The sequence below is a fragment of the Sus scrofa genome, chromosome 8, assembly GCF_000003025.6.
Source record: "Sus scrofa isolate TJ Tabasco breed Duroc chromosome 8, Sscrofa11.1, whole genome shotgun sequence".
In the NCBI taxonomy this organism is placed as follows: domain Eukaryota; kingdom Metazoa; phylum Chordata; class Mammalia; order Artiodactyla; family Suidae; genus Sus; species Sus scrofa.
The window spans coordinates 65,375,415-65,402,289 of record NC_010450.4 but is presented as its reverse complement, the minus strand read 5'-3'; the positions used below and the strand labels follow the sequence as shown (position 1 = coordinate 65,402,289).

At 35.8% G+C, this 26,875-nt stretch overlaps 1 protein-coding gene across 2 annotated transcripts in view; it reads left to right on the top strand.

Annotated features, from left to right (window-relative positions):
* UBA6 (ubiquitin like modifier activating enzyme 6) overlaps positions 1-21,232 on the top strand; it is an 89,772-nt gene extending 68,540 nt beyond the window's left edge. The window contains exons 24-33 of one of the 2 annotated variants that reach the window (XM_003129053.6): positions 2,922-2,973; positions 3,060-3,123; positions 4,591-4,660; positions 5,769-5,840; positions 9,321-9,438; positions 10,876-11,069; positions 12,010-12,137; positions 15,066-15,153; positions 15,340-15,434; positions 18,806-21,232. In XM_003129053.6, the coding sequence (XP_003129101.4) occupies positions 2,922-2,973; positions 3,060-3,123; positions 4,591-4,660; positions 5,769-5,840; positions 9,321-9,438; positions 10,876-11,069; positions 12,010-12,137; positions 15,066-15,153; positions 15,340-15,434; positions 18,806-18,941 (1,017 nt within the window). In that variant the 3' untranslated portion in view covers positions 18,942-21,232. The remainder of the gene's footprint in view (positions 1-2,921; positions 2,974-3,059; positions 3,124-4,590; positions 4,661-5,768; positions 5,841-9,320; positions 9,439-10,875; positions 11,070-12,009; positions 12,138-15,065; positions 15,154-15,339; positions 15,435-18,805) is intronic. The other variant, XM_013978752.2, reaches the window with a different exon arrangement.

The following is a 26,875-nucleotide window of genomic DNA, read 5'->3' as shown; positions in this document are numbered from 1 at the left end:
GCAGTTTTCTGGTAGAGTCTTGAGGATTCTCTAGGTATGGTATCATGTCATCTACAAATAGTGATAGTTTTACTTCTTCCTTTCCAATTTAGATTCCTTGTATTTCTTTTACTTCTCTGATTGCTATGGCTAGGATTTCCAAAACTATGTTGAGTAGTACTGGCGAGAGCAGACATCCTTGCCTTCCTTGTTCCTCATCTCAGTGGGAATTCTTTCAGCTTTTCCCCATTGAGAATGATGTTTGCTGTGGGTTTGTCATATATGGCCTTTATTATGGTGAGGTAGATTCCTGCTGTGCCCACTTTCTGAAGGGTTTTTATCAGAAATGGGTGTTGGATTTTGTCAGAGGCTTTTTCCATGTCTATTGAGAGGATCATGTGGTTTTTATTCTTCAGTTTGTTAATGTGATGTATCACACTGATGGATTTGTGAATATTGAAGAACCCTTGCATCCCTGGGATAAATCCCACTTGATCATGATGTACAATCCTTTTAATGTATTGTTGGATGCAGTTTGCTAGTATTTTGTTGAGGATTTTCACATTGATGTTCATCAGTGAAATTGGCCTGTAGTTTTTGTTTGTTTGTTTGTTTGTTTTGTCTTTTTGCCATTTGTGGTATTGTTTCCTGTTGTGGCCTTTTCTTTCCGCCTAGAGAAGTTCCGTTAGTATTTGTTGTAAAGCTGGTTTAGTGTTGCTGAATTCTCTCAGCATTTGCTTATCTGTGAAGCTTTTGCTTTCTCCCTCAAATCTGAATGGGAGCCTTGCTGGGTAAAGTAATCTTGGTTGGAGTTTTTTTCCTTTCATCACATGAAGTATATCATGCCATTTCCTTCTGGCCTACAGAGTTTCTGCTGAAAAATCTGCCGATAACCTTATTGGGCTTCCCTTGTATGTTGTTTCTTTTCCCTAGCTGCTTTCAATATTTTCTCTTTGTCTTTAATTTCGGTCAGTTTGATTCATATGTGTCTTGGGGTATTCCTCCTTAGGTTTATTTTATATGGTACTCATTGTGCTTCCTGGATTTGAGTGAGTGGTTCCTTAGGTTTATTTTATATGATACTCATTGTGCTTCCTGGATTTGAGTGAGTGGTTCCTTTCCCATGTTAGGGAAGTTTTCGGCTATTATCTCTTGGAATATTTTTTCTGTCTCCTTCTCTCTCTCTTCTCCTTTTGGCACCCCTATAATACAGATATTGATTCATTTAACGTTGTCCCATATTTCTCTGAGACTCTCCTCATCTTTTTTCTCCTTTCTGTTCTGCATCCGTAATTTCTACTAATCTGTCCTCCACCTCGCTTATTCGTTCTCTGCCTCCTGTATTCTGCTGTTGGCTGTTTCTAGTGAATTTTTTATTTCACTTATTATATTTTGCATCTCTTCTTGTTTATGTTTTATATCTTGCATCTCTTTGCTCAGTGTTTCCTATAAGTTTTCCATCTTTGCCTCCAGTTTATTTCCAATGTCTTGCATCATCTTCAGCATCAACAGTCTAAAGTCTTTTTCCTGGAGGCTGAGACTCTCCTCATTGCTTAGCTGATTTTCTGGGGTTTTTCCTTTCTCCCTCATCTGAGTTATAGTTCTCTGTCTTTTCATTTTTTGTATGTGTTTGGCGTGGTGACCTTTTTATAGCTAATAGAGTTGTAGCCTCTCTTCCTTCCGGTGTCTGCCCCCCTTGTGGTTGAAGTTGGTATGGGGGCTTGCTGTAGGCTTCCTGATGGGAGGGGCTGATGCCTGCCCACTGGTAGGTGGAGGTGATTCCTATCCCTCTGGTGGGTGGGGCTTTGTCTCTGGATTAGATTAGAGGCAGCTGTGTGCCTGAGGGGTCTTTAGGCAGCCTATTTACTGAGGGGTGGGGCTGTGATCCCACCTGGATTATTGTTTGCCCTGGGGCTTCTCAGAGCTGACTGGCTAGTGGGGCCAGATTTTCCCAAAATGGACACCTCCAGAGAAAGGCATGCTGCTGAATATTCCCGAGAGCTTTGCCTTCAATGTCCTTCCCTCACAACAAGCCACATTCACCCCTGTTTTCCCAGGATGTCCTCCAAGAACTGCAGTCAGGTTTGACCTAGATTCCTATGGAGACCTTGCTCTGCCCTGAGACCCGTGCATGTGAAAATCTGTGTGCACCTTTTAAGAATGGGGTCTCCATTTCCCCTAGTCCCATGGAGCTCCTGCACACAAGCCCCCCTGGCCTTCAATGCCAGATGCTTTAGGGGCTCTTTCTCCCAGTGCCAGATCCCCACACATGAGAGCTTGATGTGGGGCTCAGAACTCTCACTCCCATAGGTGAGTCTCTGTGAACCACTTAGTTTCCAGTCTGTGGGGCTTCCCACCTGGGTGGTATGAGGTGGTTTATATCATGAAATCGCCCCTCCTACCTCTTGATGTGGCCTCCTCTTTTTCTTCTGGAGTAGAATATCTTTTTTAAAGTTTCGGTCCATTTGGGTGAAGATTGCTCAGCCTTTAGTTGTGAATTTTGTTGTTTTTAGGAGAGAAGTTGAGCTCCAGTCCTTCTCTTCTGCCATTTTAATCCCAATCCTATCTCCTAGATGGTTTTGAAGCGAATCTTAAACATCATATCATTTTAAAATAAAAAATATTTTTACTAGTTTTATTTTTGTTTTAAGGATTAGCCCTTTGAAAGGAGCAGAATGATACGTAAAATATGCCACTGTTTGTGTTAAAAAGGATAAAATAATTGTATTCATGTTTGCTGTAGGTTCAAAAAAAACTGCAAGTATTGGTAAAACAAAATTACAATAGAGGTTATTCCAAATGGGGGCAGGGGGCAGTGATAGGTGAATGGACAGATGGGAGTACAAGGGTGACTGGAAGACTTCACTGTGTATGTTTTTATGTATGTTGATTTTTTTTTTTCTTCAGTTGTGATTTTATTTTTTAATCAATTTTTTCTTTAGGCTCTTCAGCTTCTTCACTGTTTCCCTCTGGACACACGATTAAAAGATGGCAGTAAGTATAATAATGTGTCGAGAAGAACATTTATGCAATTTATTACTGGCCGCTGACATTGAAAATATATTGGTATCTTTTGTTAGGTTTGTTTTGGCAGTCACCAAAGAGGCCCCCCTCTCCATTAAAATTTGATCTAAATGAACCTTTGTAAGTATATATACCCAATTTTGTTCACATCCTTCATTGTAAAGTTCTTAACTGTATAGGTTTACATTGCAAGGTGAACATCTCAGGCTCTTTAATGTTAAATTATGGCATCCCTGTTAATCTGAGACTTAGGATAGCAGTTTGGGCAACAAAGCCAGCCACAATGCTTCTTCCTACACTCAGGAATCTTTATTTACATGGTAAATAACCTCATTTTCTTTATCTTTTCTAAAGTGAAACCAAAGTGTTATCTCTCTTGATTTTATTCATGAAAAAGTAAAATGAAAACAAATGTTTTCTGGAGTTCCCATCGAACCTGACTAGCATCCCTGAGGACTTGGGTTTGATCCCTGGCCTCGCTCAGTGGGTTAAGGATCTGGCGTTGCCATGAGCTGTGGTGTAGGTCACAGACGTGGCTCAGATCCCGCATTACTGTGGATCTGGCGTAGTCCAGTGGCTACAGCTCCAATTGAACCTGTAGCCTTGGAACCTCCATATGCCACTGATTCGGCCCTAAAAGACAAAAAGACAACCAAAAAAACCTAATGTTTTCCTATTTATTGAAGTCAGTATGTAAGAAACTTGGTTACGTAGGAAAAGATGATTGTGACTAACTCCCTAAGTAATCTCAGATTAATTTTCAGAGGAGTTGATCGCTGAGTATATAGCTGTATATCTTATCTGTATTAGATATACATTTCATACACATATGTATATATTTTAATTAAACACTTAGCTTGTTTACCTTCCTTTCCGCAAGTAACTCTGTGCTTAATTCTTTAATCTGGTGCTTCTTCTAGTCACCTTATCCTTACTGCTTCTCCTAAACAACTTACATTGTTTGTTCTCAAACAAACTCATTTGCTTAGTTGAAGCTTGCTATATATTCTTTAAAACCAAATGTGTGATATTTCCTTATGAAATAAAATGAATTTCCTTTCACTACTTGAATTTTTCTATTTCTGGCCACTCTTCTCCCCAGGTAGTCTTGATCCCTCTCTGATGAGGATAAATATCTGATGTTTTCTAACTTCTGCAGTGCCTTGGTGTAGACCAAAATTTTGTTGCATGACACTTTTTGTTTGTTTTTGTCTTTTTAGGGTACACATGTGGCATATGAATGTTCCCAGGCTAGAAATTGAATCAGAGCTATAGCTGCCAGCCTACACCCAACACCAGATCCAAGCCTTGTCTGCGACTTAACACCATAGCTCAAAGCAATGCTGGGTCTTTAACACATTGAGCGAGGCCAGGGATCAAGCCAGCATTCTCATGGATACTAGTTGGTTCATTACCATTGAGCCATGACAGGCTAACTTTTAAAAAAAATTGCCTAACTTTTAAAAAAAATAACCCATAACAAAAATTCTGTGGTTACTTCTTTTTAATATTTTAAAGGTTATAGTTTCTGGTGAATTAAACATCTTTAAAACTGTACATTCACACTTTACTTTTTAATTTCAAAAGGCACTTGAGTTTCCTTCTGAATGCTGCAAAATTATATGCTACAGTCTATTGCATTCCATATACAGAAGAGGTAAGATATTCTTTAAGCCCTAACAGGTGATAGAAAAGGTTAGAATTAATAGCCTAATTGTGTCATCAGTATGTGTTTTATGTTATCAAAGAATCATTCTTTGATAAAAACTCTTCATTTTGTTGTAGTGTTGCTCATTCTATTACAGCAAAAGCTAAAATCTCATTGCAGCATTACTAAGTAGGAGAAAGTCAAATTTTTCTAAATTTAAGTGGTGAAACAAATATTTGTAAAACAGTCTTACTTCATCTTTAAAACATTTATAACTACTAACTTTAATTGTTGTAATTACTCTGAAAACCCTAGTAACTTGTTTCATAACAGTTTTTAAATATTCTTTAATGATTCTCTTCGTTAACATTTATTTGGCTTATGTCATCATATTATGTACATTTCAGGAGGTTTGAAAATGCTACCCCATACTGACATTTCTTAACTTTTATCGTTTATACCTATTCTCTTATTATATATGTAAAGAATATAATAAGTTTTATTTGAGAGGCAGATATGCACTAGTGAATTTTTCTTCTCAAATGCATAGTAGAACTAAATAAATTGTTGTACTTTTAGGTTGGCTGAATGGGAAAATATGAACCAGATCCAAAACTAACACTGGCTATTTTGGATCCAGATAAAAATGCCTGTTGTAGAGTTAAGACACAGTAAACTATATCATAAATGTCTGGCAAAAAAAGAGTGGCATTCAGTTGAATTCTGTTTACTTATTTATTGAGTCAATGTATGTTGAGTATAACTTTGTGCAGGGAACTTTGTAAAACAATGAAGAGATAGCTCCTGATCTCAGGCACTCTGATATTCATAACCAGTCCTAAAACTGCCTTTTAAAAAAAATGTGTGGAAATAACTAAGATTTTAGGTTTGTTGACTAATAAGTATTCTTTTAAACATCACCTCCACTTCCCAGCCTTTATGGATGATATTTCTACAGAAGTAAAGGTAAAAAGTCACAAATAAGTGTAGTCTGAACAGTTAAAGGATAAGTTATTCAAGTGTTTTAGTATGATAAAAGATCTTTTTTAGGTTGTTTTTAGCTTTAGGATTCATAATTTTTAAAATATACTGATACAGTTACTGTTTTTAAAAACAGGACTTATCAGCAGACACCCTGTTGAATATTCTTTCTGAAGTAAAGATTCAGGAATTCAAACCTTCCAACAAGGTATGTGTACAGGTTCATTCATTTAGCAACTAGTTATTGAACTTCTGCTTGTGTCAAGTTTATTTATTCTAAACCTGGAAAACCATGTAATGAACAAAACAAAATTCTCTTTCCTGTGGGAGTTATATTCTGAGGGGGCAGAGTATAAAAAGAAGTGCCAGTAATTATGTACTATTACATTATGGGCATAAGTGCTAATAAGAAAAAATAAAACAGGGAAAACAAAGGGTGATGCAGCTGGTGTTATTTTATGAGATAAAAGGGGAGGAGATCCTGTCGTGGCTCAGTGATGATGAGCCTGATTAGTAGCCATGAGGACCCACACGGGTTCTATCCCTGGCCCTGCTCACTGGGTTAAGGATCTGGCATTGCTATAAGCTGTGGTATGGGTTGCAGAGGAGGCTTGTATCCTGCATTGCTGTGGCTGTGGTGTAGGCTGACAGCTGCAGCTCCGATTCAGCCCCTAGCCTGGGAACTTCCATGTGCCATGGGTGCAGCCGTGAAAAGACAGAAAAAAAGAGGGGAAAGCTTCTCTGATATGGTAACGTTTGAGCTGAAGTCTGAAGAAAGTAAGGGGTGAGCCAGGCTGTTATCTGGTGAACGAGAAGTGCAGACAGCAGAAACAAGTTCAGAGAAAAATCTTCAAAGATTTTGAAGGCCAGAATTTTTCTGGAGGAGAATATGCAAGAGGAGAGTGGTAGACAATGAAATTGGAGAGGTAGCTAGGGTTATGGTAAGTATTTCATGTCTTATTATGCAATAAGAGGACAGCGAAGGATTTTAAGCAGAGGACACAATCTAAAATCATATTTATAAGGATGACCCTATCAGTTCTGTTCAGAGTGATTATATGAGACATGAGAGAGGAACCAGAAAAAGCTATTAGGAGGTTATTGGCAAACGATGATGATGATTTAAAGAAAGTTGTGATAAGGGCTTGGATTCTGTATATTTTGCAGTAGCTGTGACAGGATTTATAAGGGATTGGTTTGAGTGTGAGAGAAAAAAAGATTGTTATTTTCTTAGTTGCTTATTAAGCAAGCTTAATAGCTCCAAGTGCAGGGAGGAGATAGAGGAAGTTTGAGCAGAGAAAAAAAAAAATAGAAAATAATTGCCCAGGGGAGTGGGGGAAGTTAGGAATTAGAAAATGTAACAATTTTGAATCAAATTAGAAAATGAGTCAGAATTTTGAGGTCCACTTAATGTTAATTCCAGTTAATGTATTCCACTAAATGTGGCTGGAGGAAAGGCAAATAGCTGCTTGTATGCTACTGTAGAATAGCTGGAAAATTGAATTGTAACATGGGTTGGGGTTTTGCCATACAACTTTTTTGGAAGGAGAAAAAGAGTATTAATAAAGATGGAATATTAAAAAAGAACAAAATAATGCCATTTGTAGGAACATGGGTGGAACTAGAGATTCTCATACTAAGTGAATTAAGTCTGAAAGAGAAAGACAAATACCATATGTTCTCACTTACATCTGGAATCTAATATATGGCACAAATGGAGCTATCTACGGAAAAGAAATTCATGAATTTGGAGGACAGACTTGTGGTTGCTGAAGGGGAGAGAATGGGATGGACTGGGAGTTTGGGGTTAGTAGATGCAAACTGTTGCATTTGGAGTGGATTAGCAGTGAGATCCTAGTGTATAGCACTAGGAACTGTATCTAGTCACTTGTGATAGAACATGATGGAGAATAATGTAAGAAAAAGATGGAGTCGTATATATATTCATATATATGTATATATTCATATATGTGTATATATTCATATGTATGTATATATTCATATATATGTAGATATGTTCATATATGTGTGTGTACATATATATTCATATATGTGTGTGTACATATATATATATATATATATATATGAGATTGGGTCACTTTGCTGCATAGCAGAAATTGTAAATCATTGTAAATCAACTATAACAGAAAAAATTAAAACCTTAAATATTTTATAATTATTTTTTCCATTATAGCTGGTTTACAGTGTTCTGTCAATTTTCTACTGTACAGCAAGGTGATGACCCAGTCACACATATATGTATACATTCTTTTTTCTCACATTATCATGCAAATAAATAAAGATGGAACATGAAACTTAAAGTAGGAAAGCTTGAAAATACGAAGTATTTTTTTCATATGTTCATTATAGGCCTTTTTGTATGCACTCTAAAAAAAATAAACCACAAAGCAACCATCTGTTCCCCTTACCCTTTAGCTATACTGAAAAAGGTGGAGTAATGAATGACTGCTAAATTCAGGTAGGAAGTGGTATGGGTAGTCTTCCACTGTGCGTTTTTATTTTAGGCAAAAAAGAAAACTTTTAGCCAGTTCATTTTGTACTAGTAAATAGATTTGATGAATGAAATGTTTATGACGTGTAGTTTATCAGGAGTATAAGTACAGAAGGAAAAACAATTCCTATATAAAGAAGATTCCTTGCCCTTGTTTCTCATGGGCAGAACTGCTGGACAGAAGCCAAGGAAATATGTATCAGTGACCTTAATGGTCTTTATTGCTCTTCAATATGTTTTCTAACTTGAATTGTTTCTTTCTATATTGAAGTTGAGGGGTAATCATCCTGAGCAACTTAGCTACTGTTTTAACATGAATTATGAACTTTTTCACAGCTACTTGAAGCAACTCCTACTGAATTATTAGGGCTGGCACTACTAGTTAACAGATGCCATGGCCAAAAATATCAGCTACACATTCCAGGAAATAAAAATAATTGCTTCCTTAACTCCTTAATTTTTCTCAAATATTTATGATAATATTAAAATATGAAAATGTGATTTGGATGTGTTTATTTTAGTGATGGTGTAGCTGGTTTCTTGGTTTGAGAATATTCACTGCTCTCATAAGATACCTAATAAGTAACTTCTTAAAGACAAATTACTTACCTTTGCTGCCCTCAGCATGTAGCTACATGAAAGAAGATAATATTCTTTGGGAAAGAACTTCTTGTCAGCAGTCAATAAATATTTAAAAGAGGCCAATATTATATATTTTGTGAATTTCTTCAATTTCTTTGGAGACATAAAGTAGCTCCACACTAGGTAGAGGTATGTAATTTGGTTTGAAGTTCATTTGTCAGAATCACAAACTGTTGATTAATATTAACTTTATATTAGTGGAATTTTAAAGGAGATTTATATGATCTCAAGATATAATAAGCTATTCAATAAGTATTTTAACACTGTGAGCAAATTTATTTTAGATATATTGAGATTCTGTCAGTGAACAAGATAAAGATCCTCATTACATGTCAGTATGAGGAGACAGATAATGAAACAAATATGTAAATAACATAATATTACCAGTAGAAGGGATAAAATACATTGGGCCATAATGATTAATACTAGATAGAATGTTTTTTCTCTGTGATTTATTTGATAAAACAGATTCAATAGTCAAACTTAGGTGTAGGATGTGATATCATTAATGAATATATATACATGTATTTAAAGGTTGTTCAAACAGATGAAACTGCAAGGAAACCAGACCATGTTCCTATTAGCAGTGAAGATGAGAGGAATGCTATTTTCCAACTGGAAAAGGCTATTTCATCTAATGAAGCTACTGCAAGTAAGGGGAAATCTTTGTAAAAATTTTCTGAACTGAAAGGTTTTTTTACTTTTACTAAACTCTACTCAAAAGGTTGTGGGATTAAATAACAATAATAATAATGATATTACTTGATTTCATGATCATATGAAAGTCACTGTTCATCTTTAACTGTGACTGAATTCATAATTTTCTTTACCATTTTCCTACCCTCAAAGGCAAAAATCTAAGTCTGCTTTGTTGTTGTTGTTCTGATTGTTTTAGTCCTTGAGATTCTGCTGTGTGATTTCTTTTTAACTTATGAATAAAAAAATGGAGTCCTTGTGGAGACTAACCCTGAGACCCCATTAATTCACTTTAGAAAAAAAATCATAGGAGTTCCCATCGTGGCTCAGTGGTTAACAAATCCGACTAGGAACCATGAGGTTGCAGGTTCGATCCCTGGCCTCGCTTAGTGAGTTAAGGATCCGGCATTGCTGTGAGCTGTGGTGTAGGTTGCAGACGCAGCTTGGATCCCGCGTTGCTGTGGCTCTGGCATAGGCTGGTGGCTACAGTTCCAATTGGACCCCTAGCCTGGGAATATCCATATGCCGCCAGAGCAGCCTAAGAAATGGCAAAAAGACAAAAAAAAAAAAAAAGAAAAAGAGAAAAAAAAACCATAAATTTCTTGGATTCTTAATCTCCATAATTGCACACAGGAAATACAGACCTGACCTACCTTTGCTCAATGGTCTTAAACTTGGGGAAAATGAACTTTTAATTCCTTAAAAACAGTTGTATATTGCCTCATGTTTTAGACCTGATCATCATCTTTTTTTACTGCATAAATCAGCAGTTTCCAAACTGGGATTTTACACAAATACCAGTAAAATTCAAGGGAAAAAAACTAGATTAGCAGACTGTTGATTTTGCAAATAAAGGTCATCATCTTAAGTTAATAAAATTATGATTCTAGAAAAAACTTAATACCATTTCTTACTTTCTCATTTCATCATAGGTCAAAGTACACCTGTCTATGGAATGTTTTGGGTAGCCACTAGTCTAGAAATCTTTCAAAATGATACTTATTTTTATTTGACCAATTGGCCCTATTCTTAGTTACCAGAGGCAAAATGTTTCAGAGTAGTAGTTATGGAATCAATTTTTGAGCAGTACCTAGTGTTTACTTCTTATTATAAACCAATTACTACAAGTGTACATGGCTTTCTTATTTTTATATTTTTTAGAGAGGCATTTTTTTAATGTCCAGACTTCTCTAATTTAGTGGTATTAAAGTCATCATTTTCATGTCCTACAATAGCTTCAGTTTCCTGGATTTTTTTTTTTTTTTTTTTTAGTCATTTACAAACCCAAAACAAAAAGAAATCTTTAACGCTAGTGAACCACGTTGCTTTTTATCTAGTTAAAGCCTTTACCACTTACTAGGAAACTTTGTGGGGTTTTTTTGGTTATCATCAGGTGACCTTCAGATGGCAGTGCTTTCATTTGAAAAAGATGATGATCGTAATGGACACATAGATTTCATCACAGCTGCATCAAATCTTCGTGCCAAAATGTATAGCATCGAACCAGCTGACCGTTTGAAAACAAAGCGCATAGCAGGTAGAATTATACCTGCTATAGCAACATCCACTGCCGCAGTTTCTGGCTTGGTGAGATTATTGTTCTTTGAAAATGCTTCTTGGAGTTCCCTTGTGGCACAGCAGGTTAAGGATCCAGCATTATCACTCCTGTGGCTCAGGTCGCTTCTTTGGCACAGGTTTGATCCCTGTCAGGGGCAGGGGTGGGGGGAAAAAAAGAGAAGAAAATGCTTCTTTTTCATTATTTCTTTCCTGTCTTCCCCATTATACACACCCACCTAGTCACTTAGAAACCTTAGAAAATGAGGTGTACATATTGATCTTAATTTAAAATTGTGAAATATTTTTGAAAATAACAGTAATCTGTATTTGAGCTTTTGCAGATAATATAAACATTATCACATAAAAAAATAAGCTCTGACAAGCTAGAGTATAATTTTTCTTACAGGCAGTAATCCTCTTAAACATCTTCGTATCCTCCATACAAACTAGGTACTCTATTTTTCTTGAATAAAATGAACTACTTCAGTCTTTACTCTTTGATTATATTGGATTTTAGTTCTTTGCCTTATAATAAATGTAATATCTGTTATGTTAGTGATACAGAATTCTTTCAATTTAGTCTTCACTTAATGATTTAGAATATTTAGAATGGCCCTAGTTACTATACTGTACCGTAGTGCTGTTCTTAGAAGTTATGTAATTGTTATTCCCATTATTAAATGATTTTTAGACTGCTATACTTCTTGAATTCTGATGTTTGCTTTCAAAACAGGAAAATTACATAGTCAATTGATTTTTTTGATAAATTTGTTTACTAATTGCTGAACAGGATGTAAGTTTGAAAGTATAAAATAGGCTAAAAGTGGAGAGACTTAATAAGAAATTTATATTACTCTGGTCCAATAGCTGCTTTAATTCTTTACACAGAAATGCTTGAGAAGAATTCAGAAAATTAAGGTCAGGAGTAGTTTTAGGCTGTCTATATAATCAAATTACTTCTTTTATCTAGGTTGCATTGGAAATGATCAAAGTAGCTGGTGACTATCCATTTGAAGCATATAAAAATTGTTTCCTTAATCTAGCCATTCCAATTATAGTGTTTACAGAGACATCTGAAGTAAGAAAAACTGAAATCAGGTATGTATTGAAGGTCTCTTTCTCTTCTCAAGTAACTTTTTTTTACCTTTTAAAAAATATTATGTTATTTACATATTTATTTCATTATCTGCCTCCTCATACTGACATGTAATGAGGATCTTTATCAAGAAAGATATTACCAGTAACTTTATCTTTCCCTTTTTTTCTGTATATAAATCCCTCCTATCACTGAAGACAAGGTCACGACCCTTCATGTAGCAGCATTTCCTTTTTTTTTTTTTTTTTTTTTGAGCTATAATTGACATAGAACATTAAATTAATTTGGAGTGTACAACAGAGTGATTGGACACCTTTATGTGGTAAAATAATCACCACAGTAAATCCAGTTACCATCAGTTGTCATACATAGTTGCACATTTTTTTCTTCGGATGAGAACTTTTAGGATTAATTCTCAGGAACTCTGAAATGTGCATACAGTTTTTTTTTTTTTTTTTTTTTGTCTTTTGTTGTTGTTGTTGTTGTTGCTATTTCTTGGGCTGCTCCCGCGGCATATGGAGGTTCCCAGGCTAGGGGTTGAATCGGAGCTGTAGCCACCGGCCTACGCCAGAGGCACAGCAACGCAGGATCCGAGCCGCATCTGCAACCTACACCACAGCTCACGGCAACGCCGGATCATTAATCCACTGAGCAAGGGCAGGGACCGAACCCGCAACTTCATGGTTCCTAGTCGGATTCGTTAACCACTGCGCCACGACGGGAACTCCGCATACAGTATTTTTAACTGTAGTCATCGTGCTGCACGTTGTATACTCATGACTTCCTCATCTTACAGTTGAAACTTGACTTTTGATTCCCTTCACCGATTTAGCCCATCCCTGTCACCAGCTTCTGGCTCTGTCTTCTCTGTATCTATGAGTTTGGGATGGGCAGAGAGGGACCTGTTGGTTGGTGGGCAGGTTGGTTGTATTTTTTGTGGAATTTTTTGGTTGGTTTATTTTAGGTTCTACATATACATGAGATCAAGTATCTTTGTCTTATTTCTCTGACTTCTTTTATTTAGCATAATGTTCTCAAGGTCCATCCATGTTATAGCAAATGATAGGATGTTATTCTTTTATGGCTAAGCAATACTCCATTGTATATAATACCACATTTTCTTTACCCATTCATCCATGAGTGGACACTTAGATTGTTTCCATATCTTGGCTATTATAAATAATGCTGAAGTGAACATGGGGGTACAGATATCTTTTCAAATTAGTGCTTGCATTATCTTTGGATAAATACCCAGGAATGGAATTACTGGAACATACGGTAATTCTATTTTTAATTTTTAAAAGAACCAACATCCTGCTTTCCATAGTAGCTGTATCATTTTACATTCCCACTAAGAATGTAGAGTTCCAGTTCCTTCACAACCTTGCCAACACTTGTTATCTTTCGTTTTTTGATGACAGGTATCTAACAGGTGTAAGGTGATACCTAATTGTGGTTTTGATTTGTATTTCCCTGATGATTAGTGATATTGAGCATTTTTTCTTATTCTTGTTAACCATCTGTTCATTTTGTTATTGGATTGTTTGGCTTTTTGCTTTTGAGTTGTATGAGCTTTTTATGTATTTTGGCTATTAACCCATTTTTAGGTACATTATTTGCAGATATTTTCTCCCATTCAGTAGATCACCTTTTCAGTTTATTAGTGGTTTTCTTTGCTATGTAGAAGATTTTAGTTTGATAGAGTCCCTCTTGTTTCTTTGTTTTTGTTTTTAATTTTTTTCTTTTTTTTTCTTTTTTTTTTTTTGTCTTTTGTCTTTTTAGGGCCTCACCTGCAGCATATGAAGGTTCCCAGGCTAGGGGTCTGATTGGAGCTGTTGCCGCCAGCCTATGCCACAGTCACAGCAACACCAGATCCAAACTGAATCTGTGACCTACACCCCAGCCCACTGCAACGCCAGATCCTTAACCTACTGACGAGGTCAGGGATTGAACCTGCAACCTCATGGTTCCTAGTAGATTCGTTTCCACACCACGACAAGAACTCCTGTTTTTAATTTTTATTTTTTTGTCTTTTTAGGGCCATGTCTGCGACACATGGAGGTTCCCAGGCTAAGGGTCAAATTGGACCTAAGCTGCTGGCATATAGCACAGCCATAGCAATGCCAGATCCAGGCCGTATCTGTGACCTACACCACAGCTAATGGCAACACCGGATCCTTAAGCCACTGAGCAAGGCCAGGGATTGAACCTACATTCTCACAGATGCTAGTCAGTTCACTTCCACTGAGTCACAGTGGGAACTCCTCTTTTTTCTTTTGTAGCCTTTGCCTTTGGTGTCAAATTAAAAAAAAAGTCATCACCAAGACCAATGTCAGGGAGCTTATTACTTACCATGTAAGTTTTCTCCTAGGAGTTTTATGATTTCAGATCTTAAAAAACTTGAAAACTACTATCTTGATAGGAGTGTAAGAAAGCACTCATACATTACTAATGAGAATATAAAATAATCTAGCCCATATTAGGGCAAATATAGCACTATATTTGGAATTCTTGGATACATTTACACTCATCTCAAATGATATATGTATAGGATATTCATTCTGACATTGTTTGTCATGGCCAAAGACTGGAACAATCCAAGTGTCTGGGTGATAGGAGACTCGCACATCCACACACTGAAATCCATGCAGGTATTTAAAAAGAGAGAAAGAGAGAGACAGAACTCTCTTGCTAAAATAGACTGATTTATTATGAGATGCTGGAAAGATCAATAATGTACTGATAAAGTGGTTATCTATGTGGTATCATGGGGAAGGAAGGAAGATTATGAAATATTTTATGTTGTATTTTCCTCCCCCCCACATGAATGGCTAGTTAGGTCACAAATACTGGACTTCTTGGGGGGGGGGTATTACTATTAAGGGTAAGAAAATTTAAGTGTTTTTGTTCTGAATATTTTTTTACAACAGAAATGGAATATCATTTACAATTTGGGACAGATGGACTATACATGGAAAAGAAGATTTCACCCTCTTGGATTTCATAAATGCAGTCAAAGTGAGACGATTATTTTTTAGTTGCTTTGAGTCTATTAGTTTTTATACATAATTTCATTTGAAGTTTTTATAAATATTATTTAGCAGGAGTTCATTTGCTCTCTTTACTGTTTGTAAAACATTGTCACCCAGCATTTTAAATTTGGTTGGAGCTTTGATTGATTCTCTTTTGGGTAATCACTTTTAGGAGAAGTATGGAATTGAGCCAACAATGGTGGTACAGGGAGTCAAAATGCTTTATGTTCCTGTAATGCCTGGTCATGCAAAAAGATTGAAGTTAACGTAAGTATCGAACAGTCTATGAAAGAGCTGCTCAAGAATTGAAATATACGTTGGATGCTCACTAGAAAATTAAAATATAGAGGTTATTGAAGTTCAATAAAAATATGTGATTTATTCCTATCTGATGGCAATAACAGAATTTCCAGGTTCCACAAGCTATCTGTCAAGAAAGATTTATAGGATTACAATATCCTTGTGAATTGTTTTAGTTCAGAATCAGCTTTTAAGCTAATAGGCTTAGAAACCTGATTTGGTCAATATACCAAGTAAAAGTAGATCTACCTCTTATATGGAAATACATAAGGACTAGGTTTATAAGACTGAAGTGGGGTTTTTTTAAATGCCAAATTGTTGTTTTCATTCATTTATTAAACAGATTTTTTAAAAGAATGCCTACTATGTACCAGGTACTTTTGTAAGCATTAGGGATACAGCAATGAGCAAATCAAAGTCTCTGCCCTGTTTGAGGAGGTTGCATTAGACATGTATATCAGATGGTGGAATGTGCTATGGAAAAATAAAGCAAAATAAGGGGGTGATAAGTTGCTGCAGTATATTGGGTAGTGTAGGTATTCCTTCTGCCTGTCCTATTCTGATCTGATAAGGTGGCATTTAAGCAGAGACCCAAAGGAAGAGGAGGAGCAGAAACAGTCTTTACTTTGGTCTGCAGGGCCCTAAATTCTCTGGTTCCCACTTACCCCTCCTATCCCTTTTATACCTCTCCCCTTGCTCACGGAATTCCATTTATACTGGCCTCCTTACATTTCCTTGAATATTCATAGACTTTTGCTCTAGTTGTTCCTTCTGCTTGCAACTCTTTCTGAGATGGCTATCTGGCTAACTCTCACCCCTGGCCTTTATACTTCCTAAAGAGGCCGTTGAACCCTGATTCATACCACATCCTGTGCACTACCATAGCCTAGCATGCCTAATTCCCTTCCTTCTGCTCTTTTTCTTTTTTTCACAGCATTTATCACTGTCTTATAGCTGCTATATTATTTATTATCTGTCTCCCACCACTCTTATAAGCTTCATTCACAAGGGCAGAAATCTATATTTGATGTGGACACTGATGTATCTCAAGTGCTTAGACCAATACTGGGCATATAATAGGCGTCAGTAAATATTTGTTATCATTTTGCAGTATGTACACATACCGAATTATTACCTTGTATACCTGAAACTGGTGGGATGTTATGTCAGTTATCAATAAAAAATTCTAAAATTTTTAAAACAAATAAAACTAGCATGTGAATAAGTGAATCCTTGTGATGAAAGCTTCAACACGTATGTCAGTTTAACTATAATTATCAGTAAGGTTTTTTTAATTATTATAGTCCAAGCTTAATTATCTATCTATTAAAAACAAAATTACTCTGGGAGTTCCCATTGTGGCTGAGAGGAAATGACTCTAACTAGTATCCATTAGGATCCAGGTTCAGTGGGTTAAGGATCCGGCATTGCTGTGGTGTAGGTTGCAGAAGTGGTTTGGATCTGGTGTGGCTGTGGCATAGGTCAGCAGCTGCAGCTCTGATTCCACCCCTAGTGTGGGAACCTCCATGTGCCAGTCTTTTAAAAAAAAAAAAAAAAAAATTACTCTTACGTTATCTAATGCATTAATTTGCCTTATTTTTTTCCATTAGGGCCCCCAAGTATCTTTTCTGATGGCAGTATTTATTTTATGTTACCTAGATAAGCGTAGAATGTGTGGTCCTGGAGTGTATTGATTAATGGAATTTAAATGTTACTGCAAATAATTCACTAAAATACAGAGTTGGCCAATATTTGAAACCTCCAGCACAATGTTTTGTGAATGATATTTCTCATTTTATTACATTGGTCATTTACCAGATACTTAATGAGTACTTATAAGTGGCTAGACAAGTTCGGCTTCAGAGAGACGTGGGCTCATGTCCCTGCGCAGCTACTAACTTGTTTTATCACATTGAAAAACTTATCAGCCTTCTTTAAAACTTAGTTTTCTATCCACAAATGAAGATGATTATGTCCATAGCTGTTGAGCAGTAAGATAATAGTAAGGCTTAGCAGTGTAATGACAAGTGATTAGTATTCCATAAATGTAACTTACTTCAGTTAATATTTTGTCATCACACATCATTATCAAATAGCCCTTTCCCTCAAGGAGTTCACAGTTTACTAAGGAAAGGTGACATGTTAGTAATTAAAATGTAGCAATAATTATAATAAAGGTTTTTACAGAATACTGTGGGCACAATTAACTCAAGTCTTCAGCCTATGGTAGATTTCATTTGAGCTGCTTTTGAGAAAGAATTACATCACACAAAAGCAGTAGATTGTTCTAAAGCATTCACCTAATAAAGAGCATGCCTTATCTATTTGGAAAATCAAGTATTTTGGAATGACTTAAGGATGAGATGGTAAAGAATGAATTGTGGAAAGAATGAAAAGTTGTAGATGAGACAAAATATCTTTGTAAAATTGAAAGAGCTATTATTGAGAACTAGATTACATAGTTCAGAGCCTGGCAGGAGATAAGTGCATGATAGATGATGACAAGATTATTAGACAAGAGAGTAACATTAGATTTATATTTTGAGAGAATTCTGCAGCAAAGTAGATTGGAAGTAGGAGAAAGACTGGATGGAGCTAGCTGGCTAAAAGTTAATGCAGTAATCTAATGGGTATATATAGATGATGGCTTGATTTAAGATAATATCAATGATAGTAGCTTTTTTAGTAAATAGGATATACATAAGATATAAGGGAAAGGTGAAACTTAAGAATGTCTTTCATAGTGATATTTCTAGCTTTCATTTGAAGATTTAAATGCTTGCTTGTTACTTTTACAGAGACATGCTTGAGAAGAACTTACAATGCTTCCATACTCTTTATAGGACATTGGTTATGAAAACATCTGTAAGATATTTAGTCCACACCAAAAAAGCTCTTGGAATTTGAGCCATACCAAGTGGTTTTAGACAAGACCAAGTATCATGGACGTTTTGGTGTGGACCAAAATGTATTATGGACATTTGGACAGGACTAAATGGCTGCTAACCCTCCAAACTTTATAGGAAGTATAGAGGAGAAATCATTTTTAAAAAGCATTGCTTACATTTTGGGTGTTTTTGTGTGTGATTTTTTTTCGATGTGTTTTGTTTTTGTTTTTGTTTGTCCTTCAATAAATGGTCTATTTTCTTTATCAGTACCAACAGAGGGAAAAATTGATTCACCCTTAAGTAAATGAGTGTCTTGATTTTACAACTTTCAGTAAAGAAAATAATTATATGCATAAATTTGAACAAGCCCAGATTGGGCAACATTGATCAGCGCATCACTCTGATTTTACAGAATTTACCAAATTATTTGTCCTTGTTTATTTTTCTTAGAATGCATAAACTTGTGAAACCTTCTACTGAAAAGAAATATGTGGATCTTACTGTGTCATTTGCTCCAGATACTGATGGTGATGAAGATTTACCTGGACCTCCAGTAAGATACTACTTTAGTCATGACACTGATTAACAGAAGTTGTCTTAAATTTAGGATTACTTAATGTTGGAAAGAATGCACTTCATTCAGGAGCTAAAAAAGTCAGTTTGTAATGGTATGGATTTCTCTTTGATGAAGCCTTAATTTAAGGGAAACATCAGTAGAAAACCACAGTGAAGAATTGTAAAGCATGTTGAAGCATACTATACACTTGTGTAGTGCATCATATGTGGATGTAATCACAAGCAACTTTGAACTGGAATGCCTTTTTTTAATGCTTACAAAAATATTTGTGTATTAACCTCTTTGAACGAAAAGAAGGAAAAATAGCTATCCAAGACCAGAAGAGATAAAAGATCAAGAAACTGAAAGTAACAAATGGAGCTATCCAAAAGGTTTCATCCTATTTTATGAATTTCTCTTTGTTTAGTATTTGAGGCCCGTGTTTCTATACAGATAGTGTTTGGCTCCCTGTACCCTTCATGGTGAGGCTTTGACTTTAACACCAGTGGGTAGAGGAGGGGTGGTAGAAGTGGATGAATAGTAGACATTTGAAATGTACAGTTACAGATTACTGTCCTGTTACCTCTGATGAGTTAACCAGAGTTTATATCACTGCCTCCTCAGAATCAGGATCTTTGTTGAACACATCAAATGACAGGTGTTAACCGGAACTAAATGTTAACATATTTTTTGGACTCTGATAGGCCTCTTAGAGAATCCGTGAATGTGAACACATAAACACGGCTAGTCATTTGATTCTTCAGTATGCCTTCTGATGTGGTTATTTTATTTATTTGGAACTCTAAACCTGATTGTCATAGCATATAAGACTAAAAGACTTTGTAAAGGGAGTTGTCCTTAGAAGTAGATGAAAAATAGAAATTAAAAAATTATCACTAGTTGAGTCTTGATTTTTTTCTTCCAGCAACCTAATGGACAGAAAAAAAAATTAATATTTTATTTTAAAAGGAAATGTATTAATTTAATTCTACATTCCCAGAAAGGGAATTGATGAAGATAAAATTTTATTTTTTTAGGTCTTTGTGATAGAAACTTTCTGTTTTCTGAAATGAGCTATTGCAGATGTTCATAGAAATGCTTTCATTAAGATGACATAAAGTGTGCTCAGCACTGTCAACTTAGTGAAAACACCAAGTATTTATTCTTTTTCTAAGGCTATCATGCATTCTAAAGCAATTTTATAACTGCAAAGTCATTTCCCTTTAGCTGCTTGTCTTCTATTCAGACCATGAATAGGTACTTCAATAAATTAAAAACTAGATTCACATTAGTATTACTCTAATTTGATATCTTTTTATATTCTCTACTTAACTTTTATTCCACTTATGAATAGTTTAAATTACTTAGCCAACTGTATTGTTTCATTCTTTTGTAAAACTATCATCTAATTGGGAAAATAATTTAGGAGTGAAGGGTGAATTTGTATGATTAATTGATAATCTGTGGAGTTCTCTTGTGATGCAGCAGGTTAGGAATCTTGTGTTGTCATTGCAGCAATCTGGGTCGCTGGTGTGGCACGGGTTTGATCCCTGGCCCAGGAACTTCTGCATGCTGAAAGTGCAGCCGAGAAAGAAAAATAATAATAAATAAATAAAGGGTAATCTGTGCATTTGGAAATGAGGATAAGTGAACAGGATGCATTTAAAGAAATTGGCTGCCTTCAAAATAATTAATTTTGATTCATCAATCATACCCACTTCTATCATGTATATTGCAAGTATAATGCTTAAAACTAATATTACTTAAAAATAAATCAAGGAATATCAAAACTCTGTGGCTTAGAGCTTTAGAGACTAGCAATAAGACTTTTCTATAAGAATCCTGTTTGCCACTTTTCTGTTTTGTACTCTGATAGTAACTCATATTTTCCAGGTAGGCATTCAGTAATTCTCTAGTTGTGATCTGAGAGCTTACTTATATTTGGTCCAAATCTCCACATCTCTTTAGAAATAAATTTAGAACAGAACCAAGTTATCAATTCTTATTCAGTGCTTTTAGCAGATATCAACAAAATCAACAAGGCTTAAATTCATTTTGTGATGAAGGCTGAAACCATATTCTCATAGCTTTTTTTTCCTGTAGGTAATATTTATTGCCATTAATTTCTTCTTTTTACTTCTACTAACCTGGAAAGCCAGTGTGAATTTAGTGATGGTTTTTTTCATTATCTATTTTGTTTATTTCTGTACCATGAGATCACTGCTGGTAATTGAAATATCAGGTGCAAAAATGAATGATTTGATTTTGTACAGTACCACTGAGTAATTTTTTACCTATTAAAAATAAATTAAGAAATTTGACAATGTCTTTGTAAATCCTGTTCCATACTGACTCCAGAGATTCCAATTTTACTATTCGTTTGGTGAGTAGTGTTGCTTTGGTGTTTCCTAGTTTTCAAGTTTTGCAGTCATGAAGATACAATACTCACTGAATGTGGAGGGACATTACTTCAGAGTGCTTTTGGCTCCTGGAAATTCTGTTAAAACAATTGAGGGAATATTGAGAAACCTAGAAAATCTGGTATATCCCAGATGTTGGTTGGGGATTTAAATTGCATTCCTTTTCAGAGCAGTATGTTACTCATCTATAAGTTCCTTTAAATTGTTCCAAAGGTAGAACTTGGAAATAGATTTTTTTTTTTTTTTCTATCATGGCACTCCCTGGTGGTGCCAATGACAAGGCATAAAAAAAATCAGCAGTGTTTGGAGTCTACTGTTTTATAATTAGTGTAATAAAGACAGAAAGAAAATTCTTCTCTTGAAATCTTGAGGGAAAGAAGTTTACCTAATAATCCTTTCGACTCCAATGATTATTATCAAAAACTCATTGTGATTGTAAATGTATAACCATTTAATATACAGTCACTAGGTATAGGTTTAACTATTTTACTTTTATTTTTTATTTATTTATTTATTTGTTTATTTATTGTCTTTTCTAGGGCCGCACTCGTGGTATGTGGAGGTTCCCAGGCTGGGGTCTAATCGGAGCTGTAGCTGCTGGCCTTCGCCACAGCCACAGCAATACCAGATCTGAGCCAAATCTGCGACCTCACAGCAACACTCAATCCTTACCCACTGAGCAAGGCCAGGGATCAAACCCACAACCTCATGGTTCCTAGTTGGATTTGTTAACCACTGAGCCATGAAGGGAGCTCCCTATTTTACTTTTAATGAATTCAAGACATAAATTAGGAAGTTGCAGTCTTGGAGGTCACAGTAAGTAACCAGCATACTATTTGTGTTCATTTTTCTCTTGTCATGTCTTGGCTTTGCTATCAGTTAAGAAATATACAGTCATGTATATATTCAAAAGAGTACACAAAATATAAACACCCAGTTTAGGGAATAATTTTAAAGTAACTACTTATATAACCAGCTCTCAATCAATAGAACATTGACAGAGTGCAGAAAGTCCCCTTGTAGTCCCTCCTGAATCAGGACCAGCTTCCCCACACAGAGAAGTGTGGCAGTTAGCACTGTTCTACTTTTGTGGTAACTGTGTCTGTTTTTATTTATATTGTTACCACCATGTATGGACCTAAACAATAGTTTATTTTTGATGGGTTTTGAACTGGATGTAAGATAGAATCATGCTGTATTCTTTTGTGATGCTTCTTTCATTCAGCATGGAACTCATCCATACTGTTGCTTAAAACTACACATTATTTATCATCATTGATGTATAGTTTGCCTTTGCATTAATATACCACTATTTATTCATTCTGTTTGTGGGCAATTGGGATGTTTTTTGTTAGAGGTAATCACAGTTCCACAATAAACATTATTTTATTTATCAGCCTAGTGCAACTAAGGTATGCCTAAGAGTGGAACTGCTTGGTCATAGAGTATTCATATCTTAGGTTTTATTAGAAAATAAGGTTTTTCCTGAGCAATAGAGATGTCTGTTTTTACACTTTACTCAACATTGATGTTAAGAGTTTTCTTTTTTTAATTTTGCAAGTCTGATAGATGTGCAGTTGTATCTCATTGACGTTTTACTCTGTGTTTCCTTAATTGCCATTGGAATTAAGGAGCTATTTATATATATTTTTTTGGTTTTGGCCACTCTGACTTTTTTTGAAAAGTGTCTTTTCAGTTCTTTTGCCCATTTTTCTGTTAGCAGATTTTTTTTCCTCATTGATTCATAAAAAAAATCTTGTAAATCCTATTCTTGGTTGGCTATATAATAGCAAATGTTTTTTCCCACTGTTACTTGCCTTTCCCTCTCTTTATGGTGTTCTTTGATAAACAAAAAAAAAAATTATTAATGATTAGGTGGTGATCAATTTGTTTTAAGGTGAGAGTTTTTTGTGAGTTGTTAAAAAGTTGATCTCTCGAGCCACAAAGTTGTGAAGATAACCTCCTCTATATTGTCTTCTAAAACTTTACTTTTGACTTTGACATTTTAAGTTTTAAATTCACAAGGAATTTTGTGTGTGCTAGGAAATGCCTCACCACCATTTACTGAAGTCTGTTCTTTTCTGCAGTGCCGCCAAAAATCATGTGTCATATGTATACATCCCTTGCTGGATTTTTTTGTTCCTTCTTTTCTATTCCTGTGCCTTCATAGGAATATATACTGCCTTCATCACTATAGCTGGTATGTTATTTTTTGGCAGAACAAGTCCTCCCAACTTGTTCTGTAAGAGTGTCTTGGTTATTTTTAGCTCTTTGTTTTTCAGTTCTCAAATTTCTAATTTCAAATATGTAAATCTGTCACTTTGCAATTTCCAGTTGTTCTGCTGAAATTGTGTATCTTTTTTTTTTTTTTCCTGTCGTTTGTCTTTATAGAGCTGCACCCATGGTATATGGAGGTTCCCAGGCTAGGGGTCTAATTGGAGCTGGAGCTGCCAGCCTATACCAGAGCCACAGCAACACCAGATCTGAGCCGTCTCTGCGACCTACACAACAGTTCACAGCAACGCCGGATCCTGAACCCACTGAGCGAGGCCAGGGATTGAACCTGCAACCTCATGGTTACTAGTCTGATTCGTTTCCGCTGTGCCACGACAGGAACTCCAAAATTGTATATCTTTTATCTACCTGAACATGAAAGCATTATTATTTTATAGTCTGTGTTTAATAATTCCAAAATCTGAAACTCAACTGTGGGTCTTTTTATTATATTTTTGTTTCTGCTAATTCTCATTATCTTGTATCTTTGTGTGGTTGTCTTTAATTGTATGCCAATATCATATTTGAAATCGTGCTTGTAGAAGTATAGTTGACCCTGAACAACACAACTTTGAACTGCATGGATCCACTTGTGCATAGATTTTTTTCTCACTAAATACGTAACTACAGTATTACAGTCTGTGGATGTGGAACCTCCAATATGGAGGACTGACTATAAAGTCATAGGCAGATTTTCGCAAATGGTTGGTGCCCTAATTCCCATGTTATTCAAGGATCAACCATAGTTTGATGCCCAACATGATATCTTCATCCTCCACAGTATTTTCATATGCTTTACCAGGCACAAGGGCACTAACAATTCAGGATCACATTGACCCAGTTTCAGAAATCGAGATTTTCTGAGTCATCCTTGTGGTTCAGAACTGTGCTAACTGTACTAGTGTCCTTACTTCCTGTTAACCCTTAATCTAAAGCTCTCCAGACTTGCTGAGTGTGATCTGTGTTACCAGAGCCGGAGCCTCACCTCTCAACTGGCACCACACTTTCAATCCCTAGTCCCTTAGCTCCGCTCAGCTTCTCAGTGGCCTCTTAAAGAATCTGTAAAAGCTTCCAGGATACAAGTGGTCACAAGTGAAGAATTGATTTCCTTTATGAATTTCTGTTTTCTTCAAGACATTAGCCTGATAATTATTCACTAATTTGGCTTTCTAATGTTACCCAATACTCTTCCTAGTATATTTTGTCCACCTTTTCTAAATATTCTCAAGTGAGAATACTAATCCAAATTACTCAGCCCACTTTATTTCCTGTTGATTATGTGTAAAATGTAATTGACATCTTTGTATTACTTCTGTATCTGGAAACTTAATAAACTCTAGTGATTCTTTTACATTGTTTGCAAATTCTTTTGGCTATTTTACATAATCTTTAAATAGGGACAGTGTTTAGTCTTTCCTAAAATCCAAATTTTGGTTTTATTAATCCTGTTTTCTATTTCATAGATTTCTGCTTTTATCAATATTACTAATTTTTTCAATTTTATTTGGAGTTTTTTACTCTTCTTGTTTCCAATTTCTTGAGATGGATGCTTTATTTCATTCATTTTCAGCCTGTTTTTCAACATAAGCATTTCGAAGTTATTTCTATATTACTGTAGCATAATTACATTACATTATGCTCTAATTACTGTTGTATCTATATTCCACAAATTTTGATATCAAATAGTTAACAGTTAGTTAAAATATTTTCCAGATTTCATTGGGGTGGTTCCTCTTCAACTCCCGGGTTTTTTAGAGGAGTGTTTCTTCATTGCTACCATAGAGTTTGGATTTGGGTTTGTTTGTTTTTTTAATTCAATTAGATATTCTTTGTCTTTTAGCTGGAATACTGAGGCCATTTACATTTAATATAATTGCTAATTGATCTATTTCTACCATTTTACTTTATGGGGGTTTGTTTTCCCTGTGTAGTTTCTGTGATTCTTTTTTTCTTATTTTCTTGCCATTTAAAATTTGTATTTACTTCCTTTTTTTTGTCTTTTGTCTTTTTAGGGCCACACCCATGGCATATGGAGGTTATCAGGCTAGGGGTCGAATCAGAGCTATAGCAGCCAGCAAACACGACAGCTCACAGCAACACCAGATCCTTAATCCACTGAACAAGGCCAGGAATTGAACCTATGTCCTCATGGATGCTAATCAGATTTGTTTCTGCTGAGCCACAATGGGAACTTCTACTTCCTTTTTTTTTTCATTCCATATGTGTCAATTATAAATTGATTTTCTCTCAACTCTGTATTCTGTATTCTGGAGCTTGGCAAACTATATTTCTGCTTCTCTATCTAGCTTCCTTTAGGTTCCACAAGTAGGAGGCACTTGGAGACTAGGAAGCTGGAGAAAGGGAGACGAAACTTTGACCGTTGCCATTGCTTCTCAGTCGTCATCATTACCTCAGCAGTGGCTTTTCTCCCAGTAGTTGTGGTTGGTTCTCAGGCTCCATCTTTTCTGTGGCACTCTGCAAGGTATCTCTTTTAGGCTTCCAGATTCTAATAATCCTACCTTTCCCCTTTAATAGCTGTGTCTCTGCCGACATTTTCAGTTCTCTTACAACCTGTTAAAGCATTCCTCATGTTAATTTCTTTGTTAATATAAATGATAATGGTTTTTCTTTTCCTGGGCTGTACACATTTTTTTCTTTCCTAGTTTAGTGGCTTTTATCTTTTGATGACTACTCTGTATTACAACATACATATTCAGATTAAGTCAGAGTAAAGTTAATCATTATCTTCACCTTTTGGAAGATTGGTAATTTCCAGAGATGGCCACAGCAATATTTGCAGTCTCACGCTCTTTTAGAGGCTTGCCATCCTCTCAACCATCAAGAGATGGAACGTTTCCACTTACGTTGAACCCAATTAAGAATTTATGACTGTTTCAACTAATACAACAATACAGCATATGTAACTGTGTGAATTTCAAAGTTGGATCATAACAGGCTATGGCTTCTGCTTGGCTGGCTCTTAATCTCTCTTGCTTGCTCTTTCCCTCTTGGAAAGCTCACCCTTGGAATCCAGAATCATTTATTGTGAGGAAGCTGTAACTAGCCCCCAGGAGAGAAAACTGAGGCCCCCAACCTGTAGTCAGCATCCGGTGTCAAACATGTGAGTGGACAAGCTTTCAGATCATTCCAGGCCCCAGACTTCGTGGAACAGAGACAAGCTGTCCCTGCTGTGCCCTGCCAAATCCCGGCCCCACAGAGTCTGTGAACGTGGTTCACATGCAATGAAGTCTGGCATTATTTGTTACACAG